The sequence below is a fragment of the Caloenas nicobarica genome, chromosome 25, assembly GCF_036013445.1.
Source record: "Caloenas nicobarica isolate bCalNic1 chromosome 25, bCalNic1.hap1, whole genome shotgun sequence".
In the NCBI taxonomy this organism is placed as follows: domain Eukaryota; kingdom Metazoa; phylum Chordata; class Aves; order Columbiformes; family Columbidae; genus Caloenas; species Caloenas nicobarica.
In genome coordinates this window covers 3,899,456-3,923,090 of record NC_088269.1, presented here as the reverse complement: position 1 = coordinate 3,923,090, position 23,635 = coordinate 3,899,456, and the positions used below count along the sequence as shown (strand labels likewise).

Here is a 23,635-nt window from a genome sequence, read left to right as displayed (position 1 = left end):
ATAGATCATTGTGTCCAGGCAAAGCATCAATGAGATTTGTGGGATCCACCCACCTGCTAAAGGATCTTGCTGTTCGCAGAACCCAAACCCATGTTTGGGTATGAAAAAGCCTCCCTCATACACAGTGGCAATGTGGAAGGGTAATTGTCAGCCAGGAGAGAGCACATCTCTCTTAGAGTCTTCAGTTGACTTTGTATTCTTTCCTGGAGAAAATGGAATGTAAAACATTTCCTTTGCAAAAAAAAAAAGTTTTAGCCAGCACTGAAAATTGCTGTGATGCTTCTTTATAAGAAAATTTGCGAAGGGATCCTCTTCATCATATTTCATTTGAAATCTTTGTCGAGCAGAATACAGGTATGCAAGTTTAATATTCAGTTTATCTAAATGTTTTTTCCAGGTGCATGAATACCTCAGAAGTAAACTTTGTTCACTGTATGAGAATGATTGCATTTTTGACAAATTTGAATGCTGTTGGAATGGATCAGACAGGCAAGTTTAATTCTTCTACAATATGTACTTAAGACCTTTCCAAATTCTTAAAATGGGCGACGTGAAGCATGACCTCAAATATGTCTGGTTTTATCCAAGCCAGTCCATGAATAATATTATAGTACTTTGGTAGACTTTAACTTATGTATATTAGCTCTTAACCCTTGATATTGTAGCATGGGATTATAGAGATTTGCCTTACTCTACTAAGGAGACATAGAACTTGACTAGAAATTGAGTTTTGTCGCTTTGTGAAATATTAATCAAATGTTCCAGCCACTTAAACTGGAGAGATACACAAAGCCGGAAGGATTAAAGATGGTTTTCTGCAAACGTTAACTGGTGAAATACTACCAATACTCTAACCCACTAGGTTTATTATCCCTAGTGTTTTATCTTTTTTTTGGGTGGTGGTGGTTTGTTTTGGGTTTTTTTTCCATGTGACCTGTTGTGATCCGACTTCAGAATGAGTTGTATGGGAACGTGGCCCATGTGCTCAAACCCTGTTGTCCGATTGTGTGCTCTACCTGTAAGAATGTGCACCGGGCTTCTTGAGAAACCGGGGTGTGTTTTCTATATAAGCTGCCTTGTCAAAAGGTAGAACACGTGGGGAAAAGCCTTCTAGGAATTTTATTTGTTACAATGAGTTGTCAAGTTTGCCTTGCTCAGCCATGGTTGACTAGGCAATGATACCATTTAAGACAGCTATCGCTTTTGTGTTAATCACGTCATTAACTGCTTATTTGCTACATCTAAATCAGCTCCTTGTATCCCTATCAGTATTGTCAGATGTAGTTTGTTTTTTTTTTTTTAAACTTACTATCTGCTTAAATATTTTTTTGAGGCAAATGAAGGACAGGGAAACTTTTAAGTGTATTCGTCTTAGCAAAAAGCTGATATAGAGTAAGGATCTCCTATAAGGCACTCTCACAAACCAGGTGTGTTAGTACCTAAATTCATGCAACTTGTGTGTAACTTAAAATTACATGGCTAAAAATCCAATGTATTTGGCTTCTGTTAGATCATTTCCCCATGTGTGCATGAGAAGCAAATTAAATGACATTCAAATCGAAGTACTTAGATAACAGCATGTACCTTAAAAGGTCCAGTTAAGGAAAAAGATACCTTTTAAAAAATACATATATATAAAAAACATTCGAATGCCTCGGTTTCACTTAAGGTTGTAGAAGGTATGGGCCAGGATGCCTGCTTTCTGCTTTTATCATATGGCGTGGTCTTAGTTGAGACCTTCAGGTTTAGTAAAAGCAGAGGTGATTTTCAATGGGACTGTTTTTCTTCCTTCCCCCTCTCTGCAGCATTGTCATGACAGGATCTTACAACAACTTCTTCAGAATGTTTGACAGAAACACAAAGCGAGACATCACCCTAGAGGCATCCCGGGAAAACAATAAACCCCGTACCGTTTTGAAGCCCCGCAAAGTATGTGCGAGTGGTAAGCGAAAGAAGGATGAAATCAGTGTCGACAGCCTAGACTTCAACAAGAAGATTCTACACACAGCCTGGCATCCCAAGGAAAACATCATCGCTGTAGCTACTACAAACAACTTGTATATATTTCAAGACAAAATGAATTAGGGTTGGCATTCCTAACTGAAGAGTCCACTTCCTCCATAGTTGAAATAGTTGAATCTAGCATTTGTACCTGTAAACGAAAGAGAATGAGAGGTCCATTATGGCACCCCTTTCCAGTGTTTAAAAACGTGCCATATGACAACACACTTTTATAGCTACATGGAGAAAGCTCTGTTGATCCGTCACTGCGTTCTTCATGTCTGCTAGCCATTTAGGTGAGGATAGGGCACTTTTTAATTTAAATGACTACTTGCACCATCTTGCCTAATGGACTAGATTGGACTGTATCAACATCGGTTTACTCCACTTTTTATGCCTTCCATTGTGATGACGTCAAACACAGGGAAAGCCTTCAATCATGCTATGGGATTTAATTGTGTAACCTCATTACTGTATCATTCGTGGCCCCTTTTTTTTATTAAATACAGCTCATTCTTGCTGTGGCTTGTAGCATTCCTCCTCCTTCTGGCCTCCTGGACTCCCCCTTTCCCTTTCATCCCCCTCCACCTCACCTTGGTGGTGGTGTATAGAGAAAAAAAATACAAAATAAAGCACATGAAATGGGTCCGTTTGGGGTCAGTGGTAAAGGGGGTCTGTGTTGCAACAAATGTTTTAATAAACAGTTGACTGTAATCACTCCTTGCCATGTCTGGCACCAAAAAAGAGAAAATAAGGAAAAAAACAAACAAACTACTGAATAAAAGTGACAAACAATGGAGAATCTGTTTTCTTTTTTTTTAATCTACCTCTTTATACAAATACTCTGTGTTTTACCTTAGATGCATGAAAATAAAATGATGTTTTTTGTAATGATTTTAACCAGTATTAATTATTTTTCATGGGAATGAAGAGAGGGAGGGATTTCATAAGTGTCTGCATTCATTCATGAATGACAAGAATACCAACTGTAGTGTGCATTGACCACTTCCACTTCAAAACCATAATCTGAACAGGTCAGTTACTGCTCCAGTATCCTTGAAGGCTCCTTTTTAAAAAAACTATTCCTTAATTTGGAACAGGAATAGAATTTTCAGGTTTTAAAATCCATATAATGGGACTACCGTCTTAATGTTGAGTTTTGTCCTGGTTTCCTTAATGCCTTGTTTAGGAGACAATACCTTTAATGCCTTGTTTAGAGTACGAAGTCCCTTGTGGCTTTCTAAAAAGTTGTCTGAATTCTTGTCTGGCAGTATGATGTTATGTAGTACAAAATACCAAGTGATTACGTAGGTAATCACTGCATTCTGAGATGCTCTATTTTCTGTATTTTATTGCTATTGGTATCTGAGTGGAAATGTAGTTTTACCATGCAAGTATTTCTTCCGGCTTTTGGCTTTGCAAAGTTATTGCACTTACAGAAACGTTAAATGGTGCAACAATCAGAAAATACGTGGCGTACAGAAGCTGCATGAAATAAGTGTTCATAGTTATTTGAGAGATTTAAACTCTTCAGCAAATAAGGCTTATCCAAAGATGAACTAGATATTGATGCTTTATAAGGCTCATGAGTTTTTACCTCCAGGTATTTTTGCTAATTGTGCTTTTAGGTTTACTCTTCCTTCACGGAAATGTTCAGAATGAAGTTTAAAGTTGTAGTGAACTTACCTTGACTTGGGAGAATTTTCACTTTTTAGTTACCTATATTTAAATTATTTCTGTGGCTTAGTTATAGGTAGTTACTATAATGCCTCTATTATTTGATCAACTGTGATAGTGTTTCTGCTGTAAAATTATGGCTGGGTTAGAGGTTGTTAACAAGACTACTATTACATTCATACTTTAAGTTCTTTAACTCCTTGTGCAGTGGTTTGAAAAATGTAAAAATTCTAATATTTATTAGATCTGGTTCTCTTAAATACAGTATTTGTCTTGTAACATGCATGCCTGACCATGAGCCTTTGTAAGGATTTTAACTTTTTTTCCTTCACCTGTTAGCCTTGTTAAAAAAAAAAAAACCTGCCCCCGGGACAGCAACTGTTTTCCAGTGGGTGAATAAACTAGTAGGCCCTACTACTACTTACATAGCATGTGACTAATTTTACTCAAATGTGACAATACTTGCTAATTGTTAAGGAAGCAACTTGTTGAGTAATGTTAATCATGTGTATAGGTGTTTACAGCATCAGGGCCAAGGTTTATTCTTTATCTTATCACATGGGCAAAGAGGTAATTAGATGCTGCTTTTGCATCAGAGCTGGTAAAATTCATCTCTGTTTTGTGAAGGACGGGTAGGTGTAACGACTGCTATTTTGGGAAGACTGAGGGTCGTGGCATTAAGACTGCTGCTCTTGTGTGTACCTGTATCCCGAATGATGCACTAAATACCTGAGAAGTTGCTTAGCACAGACACAAAGGAAGTGAGGATGTGAAGAACCGGACAGGTAGATTTCACATAGAACAACGTGCAGCCTTCTAGCAATACTCCATTCAAGCGAAACTGCCTCTTGGACCTCAGCTGTGCATGTTGGGATGGAATTCGAGGTTTAAAGCTAGACTGGGGAAAGTGGTTTTTTTTGGTTTTGTCAGTAGCAGTGATCCCTGGCATGTCATCTGAGGTTTAATGTATCCTCACCAAGACCAGCTACTGACTTCGGTGTCATACTATCCAACTAGATAATTCTCTAAGCACACTGTCTATCGACATATTCTGTAAATCTTATATTTTATTAATAAAATTATGCATAGAATACACTTTGTCAGGTTGCTTTTTATCGTCCTTCCCTCTTCACTTACAGGTATTTTTGAAGCTACTGCTCTCTTCCCTGCTGCATGTTCAAGGGTGCCCCTTTCTGGTAGCTGCTGTGTTGCGGTTTCCAGGCCTTGTCCCAGGCAGGGTGGGCGTCGGGGTAGTTCTGACCTCCACCAACACAGTTACGGAAAAGCAGCTGTTCCATTTGAGTGGTCTCTTCCGGTGCCCACCCAAACCAATGCAAATCCTCCATTCTCAGCTCTTGAATACTGGACTAAAAGGAATTGCGTTCTCTAGTGTCTTGTCTTGAAGCCAGTGACGCTACTTAAATGCCAACAGCTACCACGTATGCAGTTAGTTTCTGCAAAATTATGACCATGCTCTGAAGCACAAGGGTAGTACTGTCAACAGGTAACATGCAGTGGAATGGGGTTACTTGGCTGGTACAACGCTGAGGTGAAGGCAAGTTCTGTGGCTGAAGTCTCTTCACCATTTTCCTGCTGAGAAATGCCTTGAAAACACGTCAAACATGCTGCAACATCCTGCTTTTCCTTGGTGTTCTGTCAAGGCAGGACTGTAATTTCTATTCCAGCATTTATTATTTAAATGATCTTTTGTTCTCAGTCTAACTGGAGAAAGCTCAGGGCTCATAAGCAGAAACCTGTGCTTTTCCTCCTCTTGGAGAGGGGCTGCTGGATGATGGAATACTAATATTTTTGGGGGGTTGGGTTTTTTTGGTGCTTTTTTTTGTTTGTTTGGCTCTGGAATTGATTTTTCTTGGACATGACATAGCTATGAAATAATTTCCTGTGCACTGGTCTTCAGCTTTTCATCTTGGGCTGTAGAGAAGGTATAGTCTCTCAATTCATGACAAACACTTCTGATTTCAATCAAACAGGAGGTGTTTCCTTTTGCCCTTTCCCATGTAATTACCTGTTATAAATTGAAGGATTTATGTACTGAATCGAGGTGGAGAGAGGTGTGCTGGAAGTGAGGTTGCTGTGTAGTGACTATGGGTGGCTTAAATGATTTGTATATGTTTGGGTTTTATTTAACCAGGTATAGAAAGGTTTGGTCTTGTAAAAACGAGCAGTGGAAGAAAACAATGGCAGTGGCTGGAATAAAAACAGTGAGCATTTTTTTTTCTACTGTGATTCAGATGAGAGACTAAGAAACTGTGAATTCCATTTCTCTAGGCAATCTACCCTTGAATTTTAATAATCTCAACCGTTTGCAAACAATTCATGTATTGTTTCTCTCTTACAAGAAAACAGCACTCACGGGTTTTTTTTCTGATGCAGGTTTTCCTGTGTCAGTGCTCTTTCCACTAGGAGGCAAAACGTGACCAAAGAGAGGCAGGTGCTCCAAAAATGCAAGGGATCAAGGTGAGATGTTGCAACTGTCCCTCCAAGTCATCTTTGGAATCTCCAGTCGTCTGCAAGGACCGTGTGTTGGATTAGTTGTTGCTAAACATGAAATACAAGAAAAGCATTTCCAGTACACAGCATGTGACTATCGGCACGATAAAGAAACCAGCCAAGGTGGTTTTTGTGCAGCACCCATCTTAACAGGTTAGCATTGTTTTCAGATTTGGGGTATAGAAGCACAAAATTAAGACAATAAAAGTAACCCCAGCATGTTTAAGACTTGAGATCATTCTTTACTTAAATTGCTTCAAACATTGAGAAACACCTTGGAACCATGAGAATTAAGCAGTGGGATTAGCTTGGTTCAGGTCTTCGAGATAAATCAGGTGGCTTATTACTTGTTTGATTTCCTTCAACTTAAAGGCGCTTTATAACTTTCGAGAAGAAAAACCTTTTGTATTGCACTTGAGCACAAAAGGCCTTTCCCAGAAGTTTATGACCATTGTTTCTCTTCTATTAACGTGGTTTTCTGCCCTTCCAACCTTGCTATTGTCACAGCATTTTCCATCCAAGGATCCAAATGACTTTACAAGCATCAGTTACATCATTCAATTGCCTTAAGGAACCTGTGTAGTCGTTAGAGCACAGGGCTGAAAGTCAGGACTTGCGAATGCTATTTCTGGCTCTGCACTGACTCACTCTATAATCTTGATCAATTTATTTCTGACTCAGAAATGTTAATAGTCCCACTTTACTGATAAATATTCATGCCACAACTATTATGGCAAATGCTTCCTGAATGATGGAGATGACAAACACTTGTGATGTTAGCCTGTGAGTGTTAGGGTGGCTAAGTAGGATAGGGTTACCTAGGCAGGTTTTCTATTCAAAATTATAAGTAGCTCATTGTTCTGATTGCAATCTAGAATGTATCTGCAGCCCCTCTACCTGTAAACAGCTGTCTTATTAAATGATGTAAATTACTGCTTTCTTTTTACTACAGGTAGTTAATTCTTTTCCAGTTATATCCCGGAGACATCCAGCTTCTCCACAAGGTTAGGCATTTGGTACAGTCATGCAGGATGTGCAGTTGATTTGGTAAGAAAGGTCAGTGTTACGAAAGGCAGATTTCAAATGTCCACACTTGAGTGTGTGGCCACTTATCAACATAGGATAGAAGATAAAAAAAAAAAAAGTATTCTAGTATGAGATGATTGTGACAGTTGTACATACAGGCTTTTTCTCTAGCTTGAAACAGTTCTGACATGAATAACAACAAAGTGATTTCTTTGCATGTGTAATGGTGAAATTAACAAAAGAATGAACACTAATTGTCATAGATCTGTGTGACTTCAGTCTGTGATAGTATTACTGCTACTGAACTCCTGCACTGGGTACAGAAATGTAAAAACCCACCATTTCTATTCTTGTGGCTGCTGGTGGGAGGGGTTTATGATATAAAAGGCTCCTTTACTGCTCTTGGGAAGCAAAAAGCTTTTAGTTATATGCGTGTGTGTGAGATGGGACTTAAGTTACAAAGTTCCTCCAAAAAGACTCTAGGCCTCAAAATTAACTGAAGTGATGTCAAATGGAATAAAGTTAGTAAAGATGATTTTGCAGGCTTTGGAGGTGAATTAGATAATCATCTGTGAAGAAGTTAGTCGTTCTTTTTGTTAGAGAAAGAGGATGTTAGAAACAGAAGAATCCTGGTAAATGTTCTGCTAACCACCCTACCACGTAGCCATGGAAAGTCACTTTGCCTTGAAGAATTGAGACGCTTGCTTTTGAAGATAAAATCGACTCTTATCTTGGAATTAATAATTTAGAAGAACCTGATTTTCTCTATATGATCATTTCATGAAAGCAACCTGGATTAGAAGCAAACTCATGCTAGGACTGCAGAAACTTCAGCAGGGTTCTGTAGATGTTTGCATTTGTATCTCGCTGCAGCTGAAAGCTGGTGAAGTTGGAAGTTCTGTGGAAATCCAGCATTAGTCCCATTCTCCGCACACAGTTTGTGCATAAACACCTGAGGTTACCTCTTCATTTTTACATTGAAAGGAAACTGTGGCGCACACTAATAATTCCATTTTTTTGTAGCTACGCGTTTGCATCCCAGTAAAGTCCAATTTTGTCACACGGATGCCATCTTCTCTATCTTAACTGTCTGACAGTAATTAAAAAACCTTTCCTGCACACAGTCTGCTAAATGTTATCACTTCAGATTGGTATTAATCTTAAAAACCATTGCCTTAACTATATTTCACAGACCTACTACTTGGCTTAACCGAGGCAAAAGCAAGAGTGATGAGCGGAGAAATAAGCAGTTGGAGACTTGTACCATTGCACCACGCAGGTTTGGAAGGTTCTCTCACACCTGTTGCGCTTGGGGAGGAGGATTTGCTGCGGTCTCCTGTGGAAACACACCCGAGCGCCGGGTTGTGAAGGCTCATCTCGTCCTCTCTGGAAGCAGCGCAGGATGGGCGGTGCCCGACGGCTCCAGAGAGCCGTGCGGGGAGGGCCGGGCCCCTCCAGGCCGCGTTTCCCGGCGGTTTTTGGCTGCGGGTGCAGGTGGAGCCGCCGCCCTCCCGCTTCGCCGCCCTCCCGCGCTTTTCCCCCCCCCCCTCTCCTCAGAGCGGGCCCCGCCCCCTGGCGCATGCGCGGCGGCGGCGGCGGGACGTGCGCGAGCCCGGGGAGCGCCATGGTGCCGCGGCACGCGCCCCGGGGCGGGCGGCGCGTGCGCGGCGGCGGAAAGGCGGGAGCGGCGCGCGGCCGCGCCTGCGCAGTTGCAGGCTGGAGGGCGGGGCGGCCGGGCCCGGAGCGGAGTCCGGGTTTGTTGTTGTTGTTGTCCCAGCCCCGAAGCGGCTGCTCGGTCTCCTCAGCCGCCCCGCTCCTGCCCGCCGCCATGTCCAGCCCTCAGGAGCCGCCGCAGCACAACAACAACAACAACCCGCCGGCTGAGGGGACGCACACCGAGCCGGGGCTCAACAGTGAGTGCGGGAACGTGTGGAAACGAGCGCAAATGGGGCGGGGGGGTGACCGGGAAGGGCTGTGAGGGAAGCCCCGGGGGCCGCGACCCCCTTCTCCCCTTCTCCCCTTCTCCGGGCCGGGATTGGCGGAGGACGGGGCCGCGAGAGCCCCGGGGGCCAATCGGCGGCGGAACGGGTGTAATTGGTTCGGTGGCGGCCGCCGGCGGGGCCTGTGAGGAAGAGGCGGGTGGTGCGGCCTGAGGGGCCCTGGCGGAGGCAGCGCCTCACGGGGGCAGCGCCTCACGGGTGCTTCCTGCCGGGGAGCGGGATGTTGGGGTGTCCGCAGAGCCTGGGGCGCTGCGGGAGCCGCTGGCTGCGGGGCGAGGAAGGCGGACGGGGGGCACCCCGGAGCGCTCGGGGGCTGTGGGGAGCGCTCGGCCGCGGGTTCGGGCCCCGACTGAGGATTCGCGCCCGGGTTGCGGGTTCGCGCCCCGGCTGCTCCTCTCGGGAGCGGTGGGGCTGAGGGGAACCGGCCAGAGGAACGAGCTGGCGCCGGGGTGCGGGGCGAGCCGAGAAGAGCAGGAGCAGGTTTGTTCCGCGGTTAAACCGAGTTTATTCGGTGGCTGGTGTTAACAGCTAAATGGGGATACAGCCGGGTAGGGGGAGGAGCGTGACTGTGGGAATTAGTTTATTCAGTGGCTGAGTCAATAGCACTGACGTGAGCTATTTTCCTCTATATCCGGCATCTCTGTCAGCTGCTCTGCTGCATCCTTTTGTTCCCAGGATAACTGTTGTAAGGAACATCGGTGGTTTTTATGTCGGCTCTCATACTTACTCGGCAGATGCCTTTCCCTCGTTTTAACAGCTACTTCAGTGTGTCATTTCATTTGTTTGAAATTATTAAGGATACTGCAGTTGAAGAGGTGAATAAATTGCATTAATGATTAACTGTTACCTTCGTGGTTTACAATGAAATTAAACTGACCACGAAATATATTGGTTAGTTGATCCGCTGTAACTCAATGGGAATTGTATCAAAGAAGAACAAACTATGCCCGTTTCATAACGCTGCTATTGTGTTACGGTAACACTACATCTTGTGATAAGGGTTGCAGTTTGCAACAATGTTCACCTGAGTCAAACAGGTATTTTAGCAAATTATTCAGGGCTGTTAGCGTACTTGAATAACAATTATGCTGTCTTAACGTTGTGACATACGTAGTTCCTAACTCAGAGCTTACTTCAGAAACGGTGATCTTTGATGCGTCTATATTTTAATATTTCTTTTTTGTTTTCTGTTAGTGTGTTAACTTACTCTGTGGGACATGTTATTCTGCTGTAGTTTAGAAGCAGCAAGAGATAAGTGCACTGTGAGCCTGTGCTGGATCTACCCATGTAGATCTTATTGCTGGATCAGCACGTAAAGGCTTAGCAAAAATCAATGTGATTACAGGAGGTGGTGAGCACAGCATAGGAGAGGAAATGTTTGATAGTCTCTGCTCTGTGAACAAAACAAACGCAACCAATCGGCTCCACGTAGGCTTAGTGCTGCTTTCAGATGTTCAGCCGCTCCACAATGCTTTCGTGTTATATGTACATTTTCTGCCACTACATAAGCTTTTCAGTGAGCCTTTTCAGGCTAATGCGCTTAGACACTTACTCATTTTGTTCTGTATGTCATTTGTGCGTGTTTAGAGCCTTTCTTTCAAAGATTCCTTAGCACTTGAAGCGAAGGTCAGAAGACCTGGGAATAAAACTGGTAACTGAACCCGTGCTTTGTTGGGTTCACCAAAAAAAAAAAAAAAAAAAAAGGTTTGCTTGCTCTGGGAATTCTAGATGCGTCATATACTTTAATTATTATAAAGCTCTGTTACACATTGACAAAAAGAAGAAATGCCAGCAGGAACCCATCTAGCTCTGTCATGGAAAATTTGCATCATAATTACCATTATGGGAATCTGAACAGCTTTCTTTTCTTCTCTTTTTGTCGTTCTTATTTTATGGTGGACTTCACTGTAAAAGTGGTATTTCTTAGTTTATTCAAATTGACCATAGCTCAGACTTCTTGTGAGCTACTAGTTTGAAGTATTTTTATGTATATAAAATGTATAAATGTATATAAAATGTATATTGTCCTCGGTATCTCTCCCCAACCACTCCAAGAGAAATCACAGAGTGAATAAACAAAATTAGACCCCCCCTTTCCCACACACATTTAGCTACTGTTGTTTAAAAGGACCACCAATTATGGAAAAAACATGTAATTAAAGTATATCAGTTCACAGTGAAATAATGAACTGTAGACCATGGCCAAAATTCAAACTATTTTGGAGAAAAATACCATTCCTTTTAACAGTTGTGTGGTGTTCTGTTTTGTCTTGTGTTTTGGGGGGGGTTGTGTTTGTTTGTTTGTATGTTTTGTTGTTGTTGTTGTGGGTTTTTTTTCCTTAAATGTTATTTGTATCTTATGTTATTTGTGAAGGGAAGAGAATTCTACCGTATTTCTTAATTCTACTATATTTTCTGTTGTACTGTCAAGTTGGAAACATGGTAAAATTAAGAGTTCTCATGTGGGTGATTAGCATATCTATCTTATTTTTAAAGCAAGCTTGGGGCAGAAAGCATTCTCTATTATTACTTGGGCAGTTTATTCTCAAATATATTCCTGTGCATCTGTTTAAAGCAGCAGCCTCTAATCAGTCTGTGTAACTCCAAGGTCTCCTGCTCTCTCCCGAACCGGTTGTGACTGCCAGTGGGAGTACGCAGCATGTTTAGCTTGATGTCAGATTACGCCTTCGTGAATGTATTTGGGCTCATTAAGAGTGAGGTCAGATGGAGAACGTGCTGCGTGTCATGTAAACTACTGCTCGACTTGTTGGGACTCTTTACTCACAGTTTAATTTGAGTGTTCTTCCTCTTATGGCCACAACACATCTTAGATAAACAGCAGGTTTTGTCAGTCCAGGATAAATGTTAATAGAAGATTTTATTTGTACATGAGATGAAGTGCTGCGGAGGTGTGTTTAAGTAGCTGCATTCTAGAGCAACCAGTTCTGATCATCTTCCGCTGAGCTTTTCTCTGCCTGTGCTTGGTGTTGGAGGAAGACACCCCCTTGTACTTCTGCCCTCTGCTTTTTTCACAGTTGGACACTCACTGCTGATTTTTTAATAAGATATATCTTTGCAGATCCTGAGCATTAGAATTCTCCTGATAGATGCTCTGTACTCCAAAGTGGTTCTTGGGGGATGTATAGCTTTCTGGCCTGGCTTCTAACTGCAGTCGCCACGTGCTTTTCTGCAGGTGGGGCCTCTTGCTGTAAAGGTGTTGCTACAAGGCAAATCTGCCTTTCTGATGTAGTTCTCACACTAAGGCCTTTTTATTTAGAAGTTTAGACACCAGGAGTGAACATAAATCTGGAATAATATGGTCTCTGTGTCTCATGCTGACTAGTCTGAGCAAAGGCTGCCTTTTCCCAGTTAAAACTTCATTACCTGAAAAACCCGGTGTGTAGTACAGAGTTGGTCTACGTTGTGTGATTGTGCACTCCCCAAGTTCCTTGGTTATGAATACAGCTTGGGGAAACCAGGCAGTAAACCACCAGGACTCTTTAGAGTATGATGCTTCCATGGTCGTCAGTATAGTGGCATAGTTAATAATTGGTACTAAGGATAAACTCTGTTTCAACTTCACAAAATCAAGTTGAAAATAGGTGAACTCGTTATGACATACATCCCTTCCTGTGTTACTGATACAGTTCCCAGAGCCAAAACTTTGCTATAAAAAGATAAATACAGGTGCATTTCAAAGGTCAAGAAATCAGTATTAAAATTCAGAACCTGTACAAATAATATTTTAAAAGGAATTTCAGCTGTTGTTTTAGTATCTTTAGACTGTCTTCTTTCTTGAATATTTTTACCTCAGTGGCGAAGATGCCAAAACTTTAAAAAATAAGAATCAACAAAAAACCTGAAAGCGCCCTCCTTCAGGTGACGTAAATTAAATTACACAGGAGTCGTGATGCCATAACTGGACGTCTGTGAAATCATCTGACTGATAATGGGAAATAATGTTTCATTGAAAGCAGTTTACTTTTGAGAAATTGGAGATCTTTTCCTCCATATTCATGGCTAATATGGTCAAGTGATTCTTGTTAAATGCCTTAGTGAGAAGAGGGGAATTGCATTTGGATAGGGAATGTATTTAGATATTTGGAGCAGATAAAGCAGTAGAAGTCTATTCTATCTTTACCCCTCAGGACATTAAATGGTATGTTTATGAATTAAGAATATTTCCAGAACTTGGTTTTTTGCCTGAGAATGGCAGCCTGCCTGCCGTGTATAAAAATCAGAGTTTGAGTCAGGGCCTTTGAAAGTAGAGGGAAAAAGGAGAGTATAAAATTACGGATGGGGGAGTTGTATAGTAGGGGCCTAGGTGGTGAAAATTTTCTTTCAAAAAGGAATGAACAGGGAAGCGAGGTGACTAGTGTAATTGAGTGATACATACTGAAGCTTCGAACTGCAGAGAGAAATGTGGCCTATTAAAGTATTAATAGTTGAGGAGAGAGGGGATATTTTATTCAACTAGCTCCATGGCTAGGTAGCAACGAAACATAACTTTTTAGGTGTGTTTCTGTTGATGAAAAAGGAAGAAACATGTCACTCTTGTCTCCAGTGCGTGTTTATGAGCTTTCTCCCAGCAGCAGTGTATGTTATCTAAATTCACCATGTTCATGTTTTTTTCTGTGTGTAGTTGATAAACTTAAGATGGGTTTCAGTTCCACTGCTTTTAATGAAGTGACGTCTGGCTGGCCCAACAGGTTCCTGGGTGGAGTTACAGATGAACGGCAATGGCAATAGCAACGATAACGGCAATGGGAAAAATGGAGGTTTGGAACACGTCCCTTCATCGTCCTCCATCCACAATGGAGACATGGAAAAAATCCTTCTGGATGCCCAGCATGAATCAGGACAGAGCAGCTCAAGAGGTAGTTCCCACTGTGACAGGTAAAGAAATGTTTGCTGTCCTACGTGCAGTTGTGTGATGTTTTCACTTGTAATGATACAAAAAGAGGTATAATTCCCAATACTGGCAGCGTTATCTAAAAGAAGGAAAGGATCTATGTATTTTGTGTAGCACTTGAAGTTTTGGGCAATGCTTTCTTTGTTTCAGTGGAAGGATGGTCAACTCTCTTGAGAAAGGTCGGATTATAAATGGAAAAACCAATTGAAAAGATGAGGGGTTTTGGAAGGCTTTCTAATACTGATGTTTGTGATCTGAAGGGTAGTGTAGTGTGTAACTCATCTCAATAGTGTGCGGAAGTGCACATGGAAATGATTCAGCTGAGATGCTCTTTACACTAATGATTCTTTAGGTGACAGTGTAGTATGACAAAATGACATAATGAAATCATTTTTTCTTTAGCCCTTCACCTCAAGAAGATGGACAGATAACTTTTGATGTGGAAATGCACACAAGTAAAGACAGTAGTTCTCAGGTATTTTCTTCATTAACCTTCAAAATACATTAACTTAAAAAATATATATTTTCAGGTTGTGGATATTGTATATAAATCATATGTTTATATAGATCAGTATTGGGAGTACTTGAGGGGCAGAGCAAGCTCTCTCATATCAAAAGGTCTAAAATGCTATATATTTTACATGTCAAAAATGCATTAAACTGCTACTTGCCAGCAACTTTTTTTTTTCATTCTGAGATCCTAACCGTGGCTGCTAGCTGCAGTACAAGCAAATAGATTATATAATCCTTACTTAAAATTTGGAGGTGTCCCTTAGTCATTTGGGTAAGGCTGTTTACTTCTCTTGTACTTTATTCTCGCAGGTTTTTCCTCAATCTGTTTTATTAGAACTTTACATAGTACCCCCCTGTAGATAGGTAGAGTAAATAATTTTTTGCACTCAGGCTTACGTCAGTTTAACTAAATTATCCTTTCTTTTAAGGGTTTGCTTTCAGAATAAAGTTTTATTAAATTAAAACACATTCCAGACCAATTATTTTAAACAACAAGGCAGGGTTAGTAAACTTTGTTTAGGGTTACATTCTGTATTAATTGAAATTTGACTGGTAGAGGTTAATAGCCTTGGAGTGAGGGGAAAAATGAGGCTCCCTCTCTAATGCTGAGAAATGCCCTGTTTAGTCGCAGTCATATTATTTTTTAACAGTGCTTGTGTGTCAAACCTGTTTTGTTTTTGAAATGTTTATATTTCTGCACAAGATTTCAGAGTGTTCAGTTTATTGCTCTACAGATAGTCAGCTCACATGACAGTGAGTAATCTCCATCATACAAACTGAGAGGAAATTAATGCTGAACTCTTAGTTTGATCATTTAAAAGAACTTGCTGTCTTCAGCAGTATAAATAAAAAGCACTCCTGGAAGAATGAAACCTTGCATTTAATTTTGTCAAAGACCTGGCTGAACAGCAGGACTGTTGCAGTTATGCCCTATAGAGCCAGAACAATCTGAATGAAGTTGTTGGTTAGTTCTGCCATCTCTCTTTTGTGACTGTCCTGTCTGATTGCTTCTGGTTTTGGTATGGTTCCCACTTTAATGTTGTAAGTGGTTTATCTTCTTTTACTAAGGGTCACTCAGGAAATTGTTTTAATGCTAAGGAGGAGTTTGTACTGAAGTCAGTGGCACTCTCTAGCCTTTCAATTTTTTTTCCTGTATGATAACATTTGCATCTAATGATGTGATGGTAAATCTTTGGATCAAGACAATTGTGGTGAGTGCTTACTTTTCCTTACAACATCTGGGACACACCCAGTAGAAGCTGCTAGTTGCGCGTAATATAAATTTTACGTGACTAATAACACCTTTTAAAAAGTCAAAATACTGCTTTTGAAGCCTTTTTATTTGGCTTTCTGTGCTTTAGCCGCTGTGTGTACACTTTAAATCAAATGCCATCAACTTAAAGTTTTTGCTGTTTGTAGAAACTTGTTTTGTTTTTCATAATGCTGCTTTATTACATTTAATATTAAAATAATCATTTTTTGGTTAGTTAAAAAAAATGATGCTGAAGTCCTGGATGTAGTAATGAACTTTGTGGTATACTGACTTGTGCAGATCCTCCTTTTAGCATAATAAAATCTCTTCTAAATAATCAGTAGTCCAGGAACACTTGCTCGTTTATCAGGTGCAACCATTTGGTGTTTATCATTTTACCACTGTTGTTGTCGCTCTCAATTTAACACCATAAGAAGGAGCTAATGGAGTGTTACAAGGCTTGTCCTGTGTATATTTTCAGTCTGAAGAAGAAGCAGTAGAAGGAGAGAAAGAGTTGGAAGTTTTGAAGAAAAGTGCTGACTGGGTGTCAGACTGGTCGAGTAGGCCTGAAAACATTCCTCCCAAGTAAGTTAAACTTTTTTCCTTTTTTTTTTTTTTTTTTTTTTAAGATGGATATTCTTTTATGTGAAGGAGAGAAGAATGACAGGTCACAATTGCATGGAATTACTCTGGCTCTCCAAACAGGATCATCTTTTTCTAAGATGAATTTCTCTTTGGGAAGGCTACAAAAAGTCAAAACAATTAAGTATGAAAATCTTAATAGCAACAAAATTACCATTTTATTGAAAGTAATATATATCCACAGCAATCTGATTACAAGGTTTCTGACATAATTATTGGCAGAGCTGAGTACTTGGAGCTGGGATTCATGGGGTTTAGTTTTGGCTTATTAAATGGAATACTGTTGAGCAAGTCTCCTAAATTCTCTACCTTTTTTCCTTTCTATGTAAAATATGTAATGTTCATCCACGGAAGGGGAAACGTTGAGATCCTTGAGTGCAAAGCATTTTTATTAAAATAGAGGATGCTGTCTAAATCGGGCAGACTTCTGTATCTCTGTTTGGAACAAAAAATGAGGCTCTTGCTAACAAATCACATCCTGAAATTCCCTCTCTCGGACCTACCTCTCTCTTCAGCTACTGCTCCCTTTGTCTCTATCCTGTCTGTGTAAGTGGTCTCTCCACAATACCTCCTATTATTCTCTTTGATTCCATACTCTGGGTAAGGGATCTCTTGCTTTGATCTCTAGCTCTTTGTACCTTGTAAAAAATGTTCCTACAGAGATCTGTGCATTTGTGTGAAGAAGTGGAAAAAAAATTAAAAAGAAATCTTATTGAATTTCTCCCCCCTCCCCTTCTTCTTTCAGGGAATTTCATTTCAGACATCCTAAGCGTTCAGTGTCTTTAAGTATGAGGAAAAGTGGAGCAATGAAAAAAGGTGGCATTTTCTCTGCAGAATTTCTTAAGGTTTTCATTCCATCTCTGTTCATATCTCATGTTTTGGCTTTGGGACTAGGGTAAGTATGAACCGAATTCAGCTTTTGCATTGGGCTTTGCTTTTCTGCTTTACTTGTATGGCAGGTGCCTGCAGAAAAGCGCTTTATCTGGAATAACCAAAGTATTGTTGCACCTTGCTCAAGACACACTTGGTGCACTTTCTGAAATGTAGGAAAACTTTGCAGCAGTTAAAACTTTGCAGGCATTAATATGTTTTATTTCTAGAATAGATGAAGTTTCTTACATTGAAAATGCATGGATTATCGTTAATTTGCAAGTAACCTTTGCAATTGCAACATGTGCCATTTGATTATTCTCGCCTTCTACTTAAATGCTTTGGGTTATAACGTAGGGAACGTAAGACTAGAATAGATGGAAAACTGCTGTAACTTTTACTAACCATTACAAAAACATGTTGTACAAATAATACCGCTGAAGTTCCGTGTGAATGGCACATACTCTGTAATTTTCAATGTCTAATGCCACAGTTGTGTGATATTACTGAAAGTCAAGCTTTCAATAGTTAAAGGAGGATACGTGAAATACTGGATGTGACCTGCAAGATCAGCTACGACGCTGCTCAGTGATGGTTTAATTGCTTGTGTAATCCAACATAATTTCTCAGCCTACTGAAGTCCTTACGTTATGTTTATCCATCTTATGTTTTTCTGCAATGGGGGGCAAAGACATACTCAAAATATGTTTTTAATTAGCTTCATGTTTCTTTCTGGGGGGAGTAGTTCAGTGTCTCTTTAAATTCTTGTAAATGAGGAGGATAGAATATATGAGAATATATTGTAAGATATTTGAACTATAGCAAAATTGTGTATTTCTGCGACGAATTATATCTTGAATGGATGTATTTGTTAGAGGTCAGTGTTTGTGTAGATCCTCAATGCTCGGTGTTTTAAAGCTCACCCGCTCCCTTTATAGGCAGTACTTTTTTTGTTTTACCATAGTCATCTGGCAGTGTTGCTCGGCTGTTCAAGAGCCCCAGTGTCAGGTGCTCTACAAACAACACAAAAGCTTTTGGAGTGAGATTTTCAAGTGAGCTTGAGACTTGAAGAAATCTGCTTTTACTGAATGTTGGCAGCATCAGTCTTTCTAGGCTCATCTGAAAATCTCACCCGTTAAGCAGTTTTAATGAAGAGAAGTCCTTGGAAGAATCTCATCAGACTTGAAAGACAAATTAGAATAGCTGAGTGCGTGAGGACTGTTTGGGAAATGGACTATTTCTGTGAAATACGATATGCCTTATACTTTTTATTTCAGCATCTACATTGGAAAACGACTGACCACACCTTCAGCCAGCACTTACTGAAAGATGGAGTGCAAAACCTGGAAATCCACGTGACCTGTGAAGGTGTTACTGTCTCATTTAGTACATTTGACTTGAGACCATTTTAAGCATGACCCTGACTTCACCCTTTCCTTACATATCCAGGTTTTTGCTAACTCTGGAATTCAGTATTGTGTTGGAACTCTGTTGAGGTGTTTCGCTATCCACATTCTTTCCCTCTCTCCTCCCATTCCCCTGCCTCTTGGCCTGCAAGACACGTCAGAGTTGCCGGATGGAGTTTACAACTGTCTATATGTTGCAAGGGCTTCTCTCAATGCAAAATGCCACCAGCAAGTTTTAATTTTATCAGTGATGCTGTTGCCTCCTTAGTGCAACCTGACTCAAATTGCAGTTGTGCATGGTATAAATGTTGACTGTATTATGGTGATAAAATTAATAGTCTCTTTGGAAGAAAATTATTGATTGGAGTGAAAATGAATTTTTCTTTTGAAAAACAGGCTGGTTGTGAAATAAACTAAGAAATCACTGGCAATAAAAAGCAGTTTAAATCAGCTTTTGGGGGAATTTACTTGGCCCCTTGTATTGGCTAACACCCTTTGATTTGCAGGAGGCAAAGACTGCATAGATTTTAAAGTAGGATAACTAAATCCATCAGCATATTTTAATAGTAGGTAATTGTTGTAATCTTGTCTTTTCTATGAAGTCAGCTCCTTATTCCTTGTAGGAGAACCTGTCTGATGCCTAGGAAATATTAGAAAAACTGCATTGTTTGCATGTGAAGAAGCTTTTATTTTCCTTACCTGTTTTCTTAAGGGAAAATTTTAAATGTGAAATTTTCCTCCTAAAAGTAGTTTTAAATTAAGGAAAAACCCAACAGCTGTAGGTATAGTTAGACTGTATAAAATGGTAGGATTCTCTTTGTTGTGGAACCATTTATAATTACGACGATACGGCAGTTTCAGAAGGTAAAGTGTTTGACTTATTGTTAAGGGGGACAATCTTGCGGGTGTGTAGAGATTCAGAAGTTGCAAAGCTCTGAAATGTCTTCTGCAAATGAGTTTTCAATATTCCTATCTCACTGTTTACTGTACAATCTCCTTTGGGGATACATGGAATCTGAAAGTCACTCGTGATGTCTCATGTTAGATAGACTTCTCACTGATGTTGTTGAACTTTTATCTTAGGGAACATTAAGCCTTGTCCTCCTTCAGTGACACTTCTTTTCAAAATGTGAAGCTTTAGTACCAAATTGTTACAAAGCATCGGGACAGTCATGTCCTTAAATAGATTTTATTGGATTTCAGAACATGTAGCATGACTCTGAAGGATAGAATACTCTTTTTTATATATATATGAATATATTAAAAAAATGATATAGACTTTAATACTAAGTACTTAGGGAACCAATGCTAATTATAAGACTAGAAAAAAATCTCTTTTAAATAAAGACTTTAGTAGGCCGACTTGCAGAAAATGATAATATAGTCGGCCAGTTTGGAGAGAACAGCTACCTGTAATTGTTTGCTTGCATCAGACTTTATAGAGCTGATTATTTGATAGAGCAGTGATCGCTTGAAACATTTGATGCGTAGAAGCTAAATCCCAGTTGAGATTTGGTTTAAAACAACTTAGCTCCCAGGAAGGAAAAAAAGTTAAGTATAAATCCACTGCTAAACTGTGTTTATTTTTATTCTCTCCTCCTGAATGCTGTTGGAGAATGCTTTCAGGGTGACAAAAAAAATCTTTTGGAGACATCTTTTTTCTTTTAGTCATGGATATTAGCGGCACTTGAGCTGCCCACAACTGCAAATTTGTCTCAAGCATGGATATTGGTTTTCACCCAAAGGTGGGGAGGGAAGGGGGAAGTGGTGAAGGGTGGTTTAGATAGTACCGAGTACATCATTTTCCAGTCCTGAAAACCGAGGGGATGGGGGAAAGGCTGAAACACTTTCAGTTCTAATTACAGCACCTTGTTTTGTATGGAAATTGGAATAGTGGAAAAATAGATTTTTATTAAGTAGGGAGTACCTTTTTTAAAAAAAAAAAAGTTACCCCTTTCTAAATTAAAAGGTAATTCTTCTTTAGAATATCTGATATATAATATTGCAAGCTTGTGGCTAGAGTATCAACACAGCTTATAATATTTGAAGGAGCCGTGAAGTAAAAATTGTAAAAACTATACATGAGGAGTGGATACATGATCACTGTAACACTTGCTATGATACGAAGCAGTATTTATTGATACCCTCCTATAAGCTTTGGATGAAAGTCTACAACTTCTAGTTTTACAATGAACAGAAACAGATTGTTGTATAATTTGCAAAGGGGTTTCAACTATTGATAGTTGAAGTTTTGTTAAGATAAATGTTGTTTTAAAAAGCTTTATACCTGTTTACAGTTTTGGAAAAAAAATGCAGGCTTCATTTTTCTTACATTCAGTGAAAACTGGCCTAGAATATTTGTAAATAGGATCAAGGAAAAAATGCATAAACTCGCACATTAAAAATGCAGCAGGCTAACTTAACTGCAGCAAATGCATATTTACTTACTGTTTTAAAAACTGAAAGCTGAAGATCATTAGAAATTCAAATTTTTTAATTGACATTTGTTGAACTATTGGAGTTAACTGAGCCAAAGTGATTATGCATTCTTCATAAATTAGTTAGCACTTTGTAACATTATATACAGTTTACAGTACATGTATAAGTTGTAGCTTATAAACATTTTGTGCCATTAAAGCTCTCACAAAACCGGTTGTCTGAAATTACTTCATGCTGCGCCTTTCTTTACCTTTTCTTTCTTCTGTTTTCTTTTATTACAGGACTGCTTTGTATAATGTTTTATGAAACTATTGTGCTCTGGGTTGTATGAGCATTGAAGCTGTAGACTGGAATAATTTTTTGATTGTTTGGGGGTTTTTTTTAGTGACTTGGGATCATCTGCTTCTTTTCCTGAAGCACTTAATAAAAATATTCCCATTGTCAGCATTGTATACCTGCACGAAGTCCTCTAGCGCCTTATCAAGGGAAACCTTTAAAGCAAAATAATGTCGTGACACATGAAATGTGAAGTGGAATTGTTGAGATTTTGTATAACGGGTCAACTGTACTGTACTCCTTGTATTTCTCTTCTGTTTCCTTAATCTGTTAAATTTGCAGATTAAAGAATAAGGGACATAAACCCTAATTATTAATCTGCCTCCGTATTCTTGGTTCAAGAGCACTGTTTACTTGTAGGAGTATCGTGTGGACAGTAGTTCATTGCAAGTGTGAAGTGTCGTTCTGATACTGCTGCTGCCCATTTTAGTTACTTAGGGATTCTTTTCCATGCTTTTAATGTTAAAATCCAGAACTTTGTGAAAATTTGATTGATTTTTTTTCAGAGGAGTAAGGTGGATAAAATTATAAATTCTACTTTCAGAAAGTTTATACTGAAACTTGAGCTTGAAGTTTTGAATTACTGCTACTTTGAAACTGCTTTGCAGGGCAGGGTTTGGGAGTTTTGAGCAGATTGTTTCTCTTCAGCTGACTGAGATACACACATTTATTTAGTAGTTGTTGCAGGAAAAAAATTCATTGTGTGCTTCAAAACTTCTTTAGTCATAATGCAATGTTTTGCAAAACAATAAATACAAGATACTATTTCATAAAGCAGCAGTAAGTTTGCACTAAGATGATTGTGGTATAAATCACATTCTGATGGAGTTTGAGGACTGTCTTCAGGTTTCTTTTCATTCTAGTACAGAAGTGTTCAAGACTGAAGAGAATGATTTATTTGCGTACTTAATTTAGAACAGCATAGCGATATTGCCTGTCTGTTCAACTAAATGCCATGTAGCTAAACAAATGAGCTGCTCACTGTCTTGCTTTTGTCTGTAATCAGCACCAAGAAGTGTGTTATGTTATGAACCTGTACTTAACCACAACGCACCTAGAGATTACCTAGATTAGCTATTCACATGAGACCTTCAAGAAATGTTGAGTCCTATTTACACTCTGTTTTCAAAGTTAAGTGTATACGTATTAAAATATTAGAATTTACTTTAAATTCTGTGTTTTAAGAAAAGTTTCTTTACAGACATTAGTGTGTCTGTGCATACATGTAAAAATTCTAAAACATCTAAAAGTGATACCCTGGTTCTATGCAAAGTGTTTGTAGGATCTCTGTTCTTGGTTTTATATGAAGACTTTTGTGTTTTCAGTCTTGAAAACCAAATAAAATGATAGGACTCTTGAGCTATGCTGCATAGTTCAATCATTGCTTTAAAAAACAAAACTAAAACCTGAAGATACTCCTGGAAAAATCTCATGCTGCATACAGCATCTGCATGAGAAAGCAAAAGCGAAATGCATTTCCGTTTCGTTAAATCACTGTGTGCCCTGCGCTGCATGTCAGCGTGGCGGTGCAGGACTCAAACCGTGATTAGTCTTGACGTTAGGGGGAGAGCGAGTGGTGGTTTTCCATTAAGGAAAGTAAACAGGACTGAACTTTCTTGAGCTGCTGCCAGAAAATCGAGAATGGAAACCAGCATTTTCCGGTTTGAACTGTTTCCTGACACCCGTCTGTCAGATAAGATTGTGGAGTTTGTTTAGAGACACTTTTTGGGTTTTTGTTTTTCATTGCTACAGTTTGTTTAAGTTGCAGTGTGTTGTCTAAAGACGAATGAATTTTAAGGCCAGAAAACACAATAAGTACTTATTCGGGTGTATAAAATGAAAGGGAAGACTAGTGAGTCCTAAACTGTTTAAGTTGTTGCAGTTAATATATGTAATTTACGTCACAGAAGGACACATGTATCCTGGTAAAGATTTCAGTGTATGGAGTTGTGCTGGACCTACCGCTTGATTCAGCTGTTGTAGCCTTTAACTTACATCTTTCTTTGGACTGAAGTTTACATTTTGGCCACTGGATCCCGGAATTCCTTTC

At 39.6% G+C, this 23,635-nt stretch overlaps 2 protein-coding genes across 3 annotated transcripts in view; both read left to right on the top strand.

The window, feature by feature from the left end:
• The window catches only part of PPP2R2A (protein phosphatase 2 regulatory subunit Balpha), a 30,266-nt gene extending 27,463 nt beyond the window's left edge, over nt 1-2,803 (top strand). For both annotated transcript variants that reach the window (XM_065651583.1, XM_065651584.1), the window contains exons 9-10: nt 398-489; nt 1,806-2,803. In XM_065651583.1, coding sequence (XP_065507655.1) covers nt 398-489; nt 1,806-2,085 — 372 coding nt within the window. In that variant the 3' untranslated portion in view covers nt 2,086-2,803. The remainder of the gene's footprint in view (nt 1-397; nt 490-1,805) is intronic.
• Nucleotides 2,804-8,935: 6,132 nt separating this feature from the next.
• BNIP3L (BCL2 interacting protein 3 like) lies at nt 8,936-21,459 on the top strand. The gene is made up of 6 exons (XM_065651825.1): nt 8,936-9,128; nt 13,925-14,111; nt 14,530-14,602; nt 16,374-16,477; nt 17,280-17,429; nt 18,682-21,459. Exons 1-6 carry the CDS (start codon nt 9,044-9,046, stop codon nt 18,728-18,730), a joined length of 648 nt encoding a protein of 215 aa, XP_065507897.1. The 5' UTR covers nt 8,936-9,043; the 3' UTR covers nt 18,731-21,459.
• The last annotated feature ends 2,176 nt before the right edge of the window (nt 21,460-23,635 follow it).

Bases quoted from the DNA above. Each gene is read 5' to 3' on its own strand.
- BNIP3L (XM_065651825.1), top strand. From the start codon at position 9,044: ATGTCCAGCCCTCAGGAGCCGCCGCAGCACAACAACAACAACAACCCG. The intron at 14,603-16,373 runs GTATTTTCTTCA...GTATATTTTCAG, and splicing joins GTAAAGACAGTAGTTCTCAG to TCTGAAGAAGAAGCAGTAGA. The intron at 16,478-17,279 runs GTAAGTTAAACT...TTCTTCTTTCAG, and splicing joins CCTGAAAACATTCCTCCCAA to GGAATTTCATTTCAGACATC.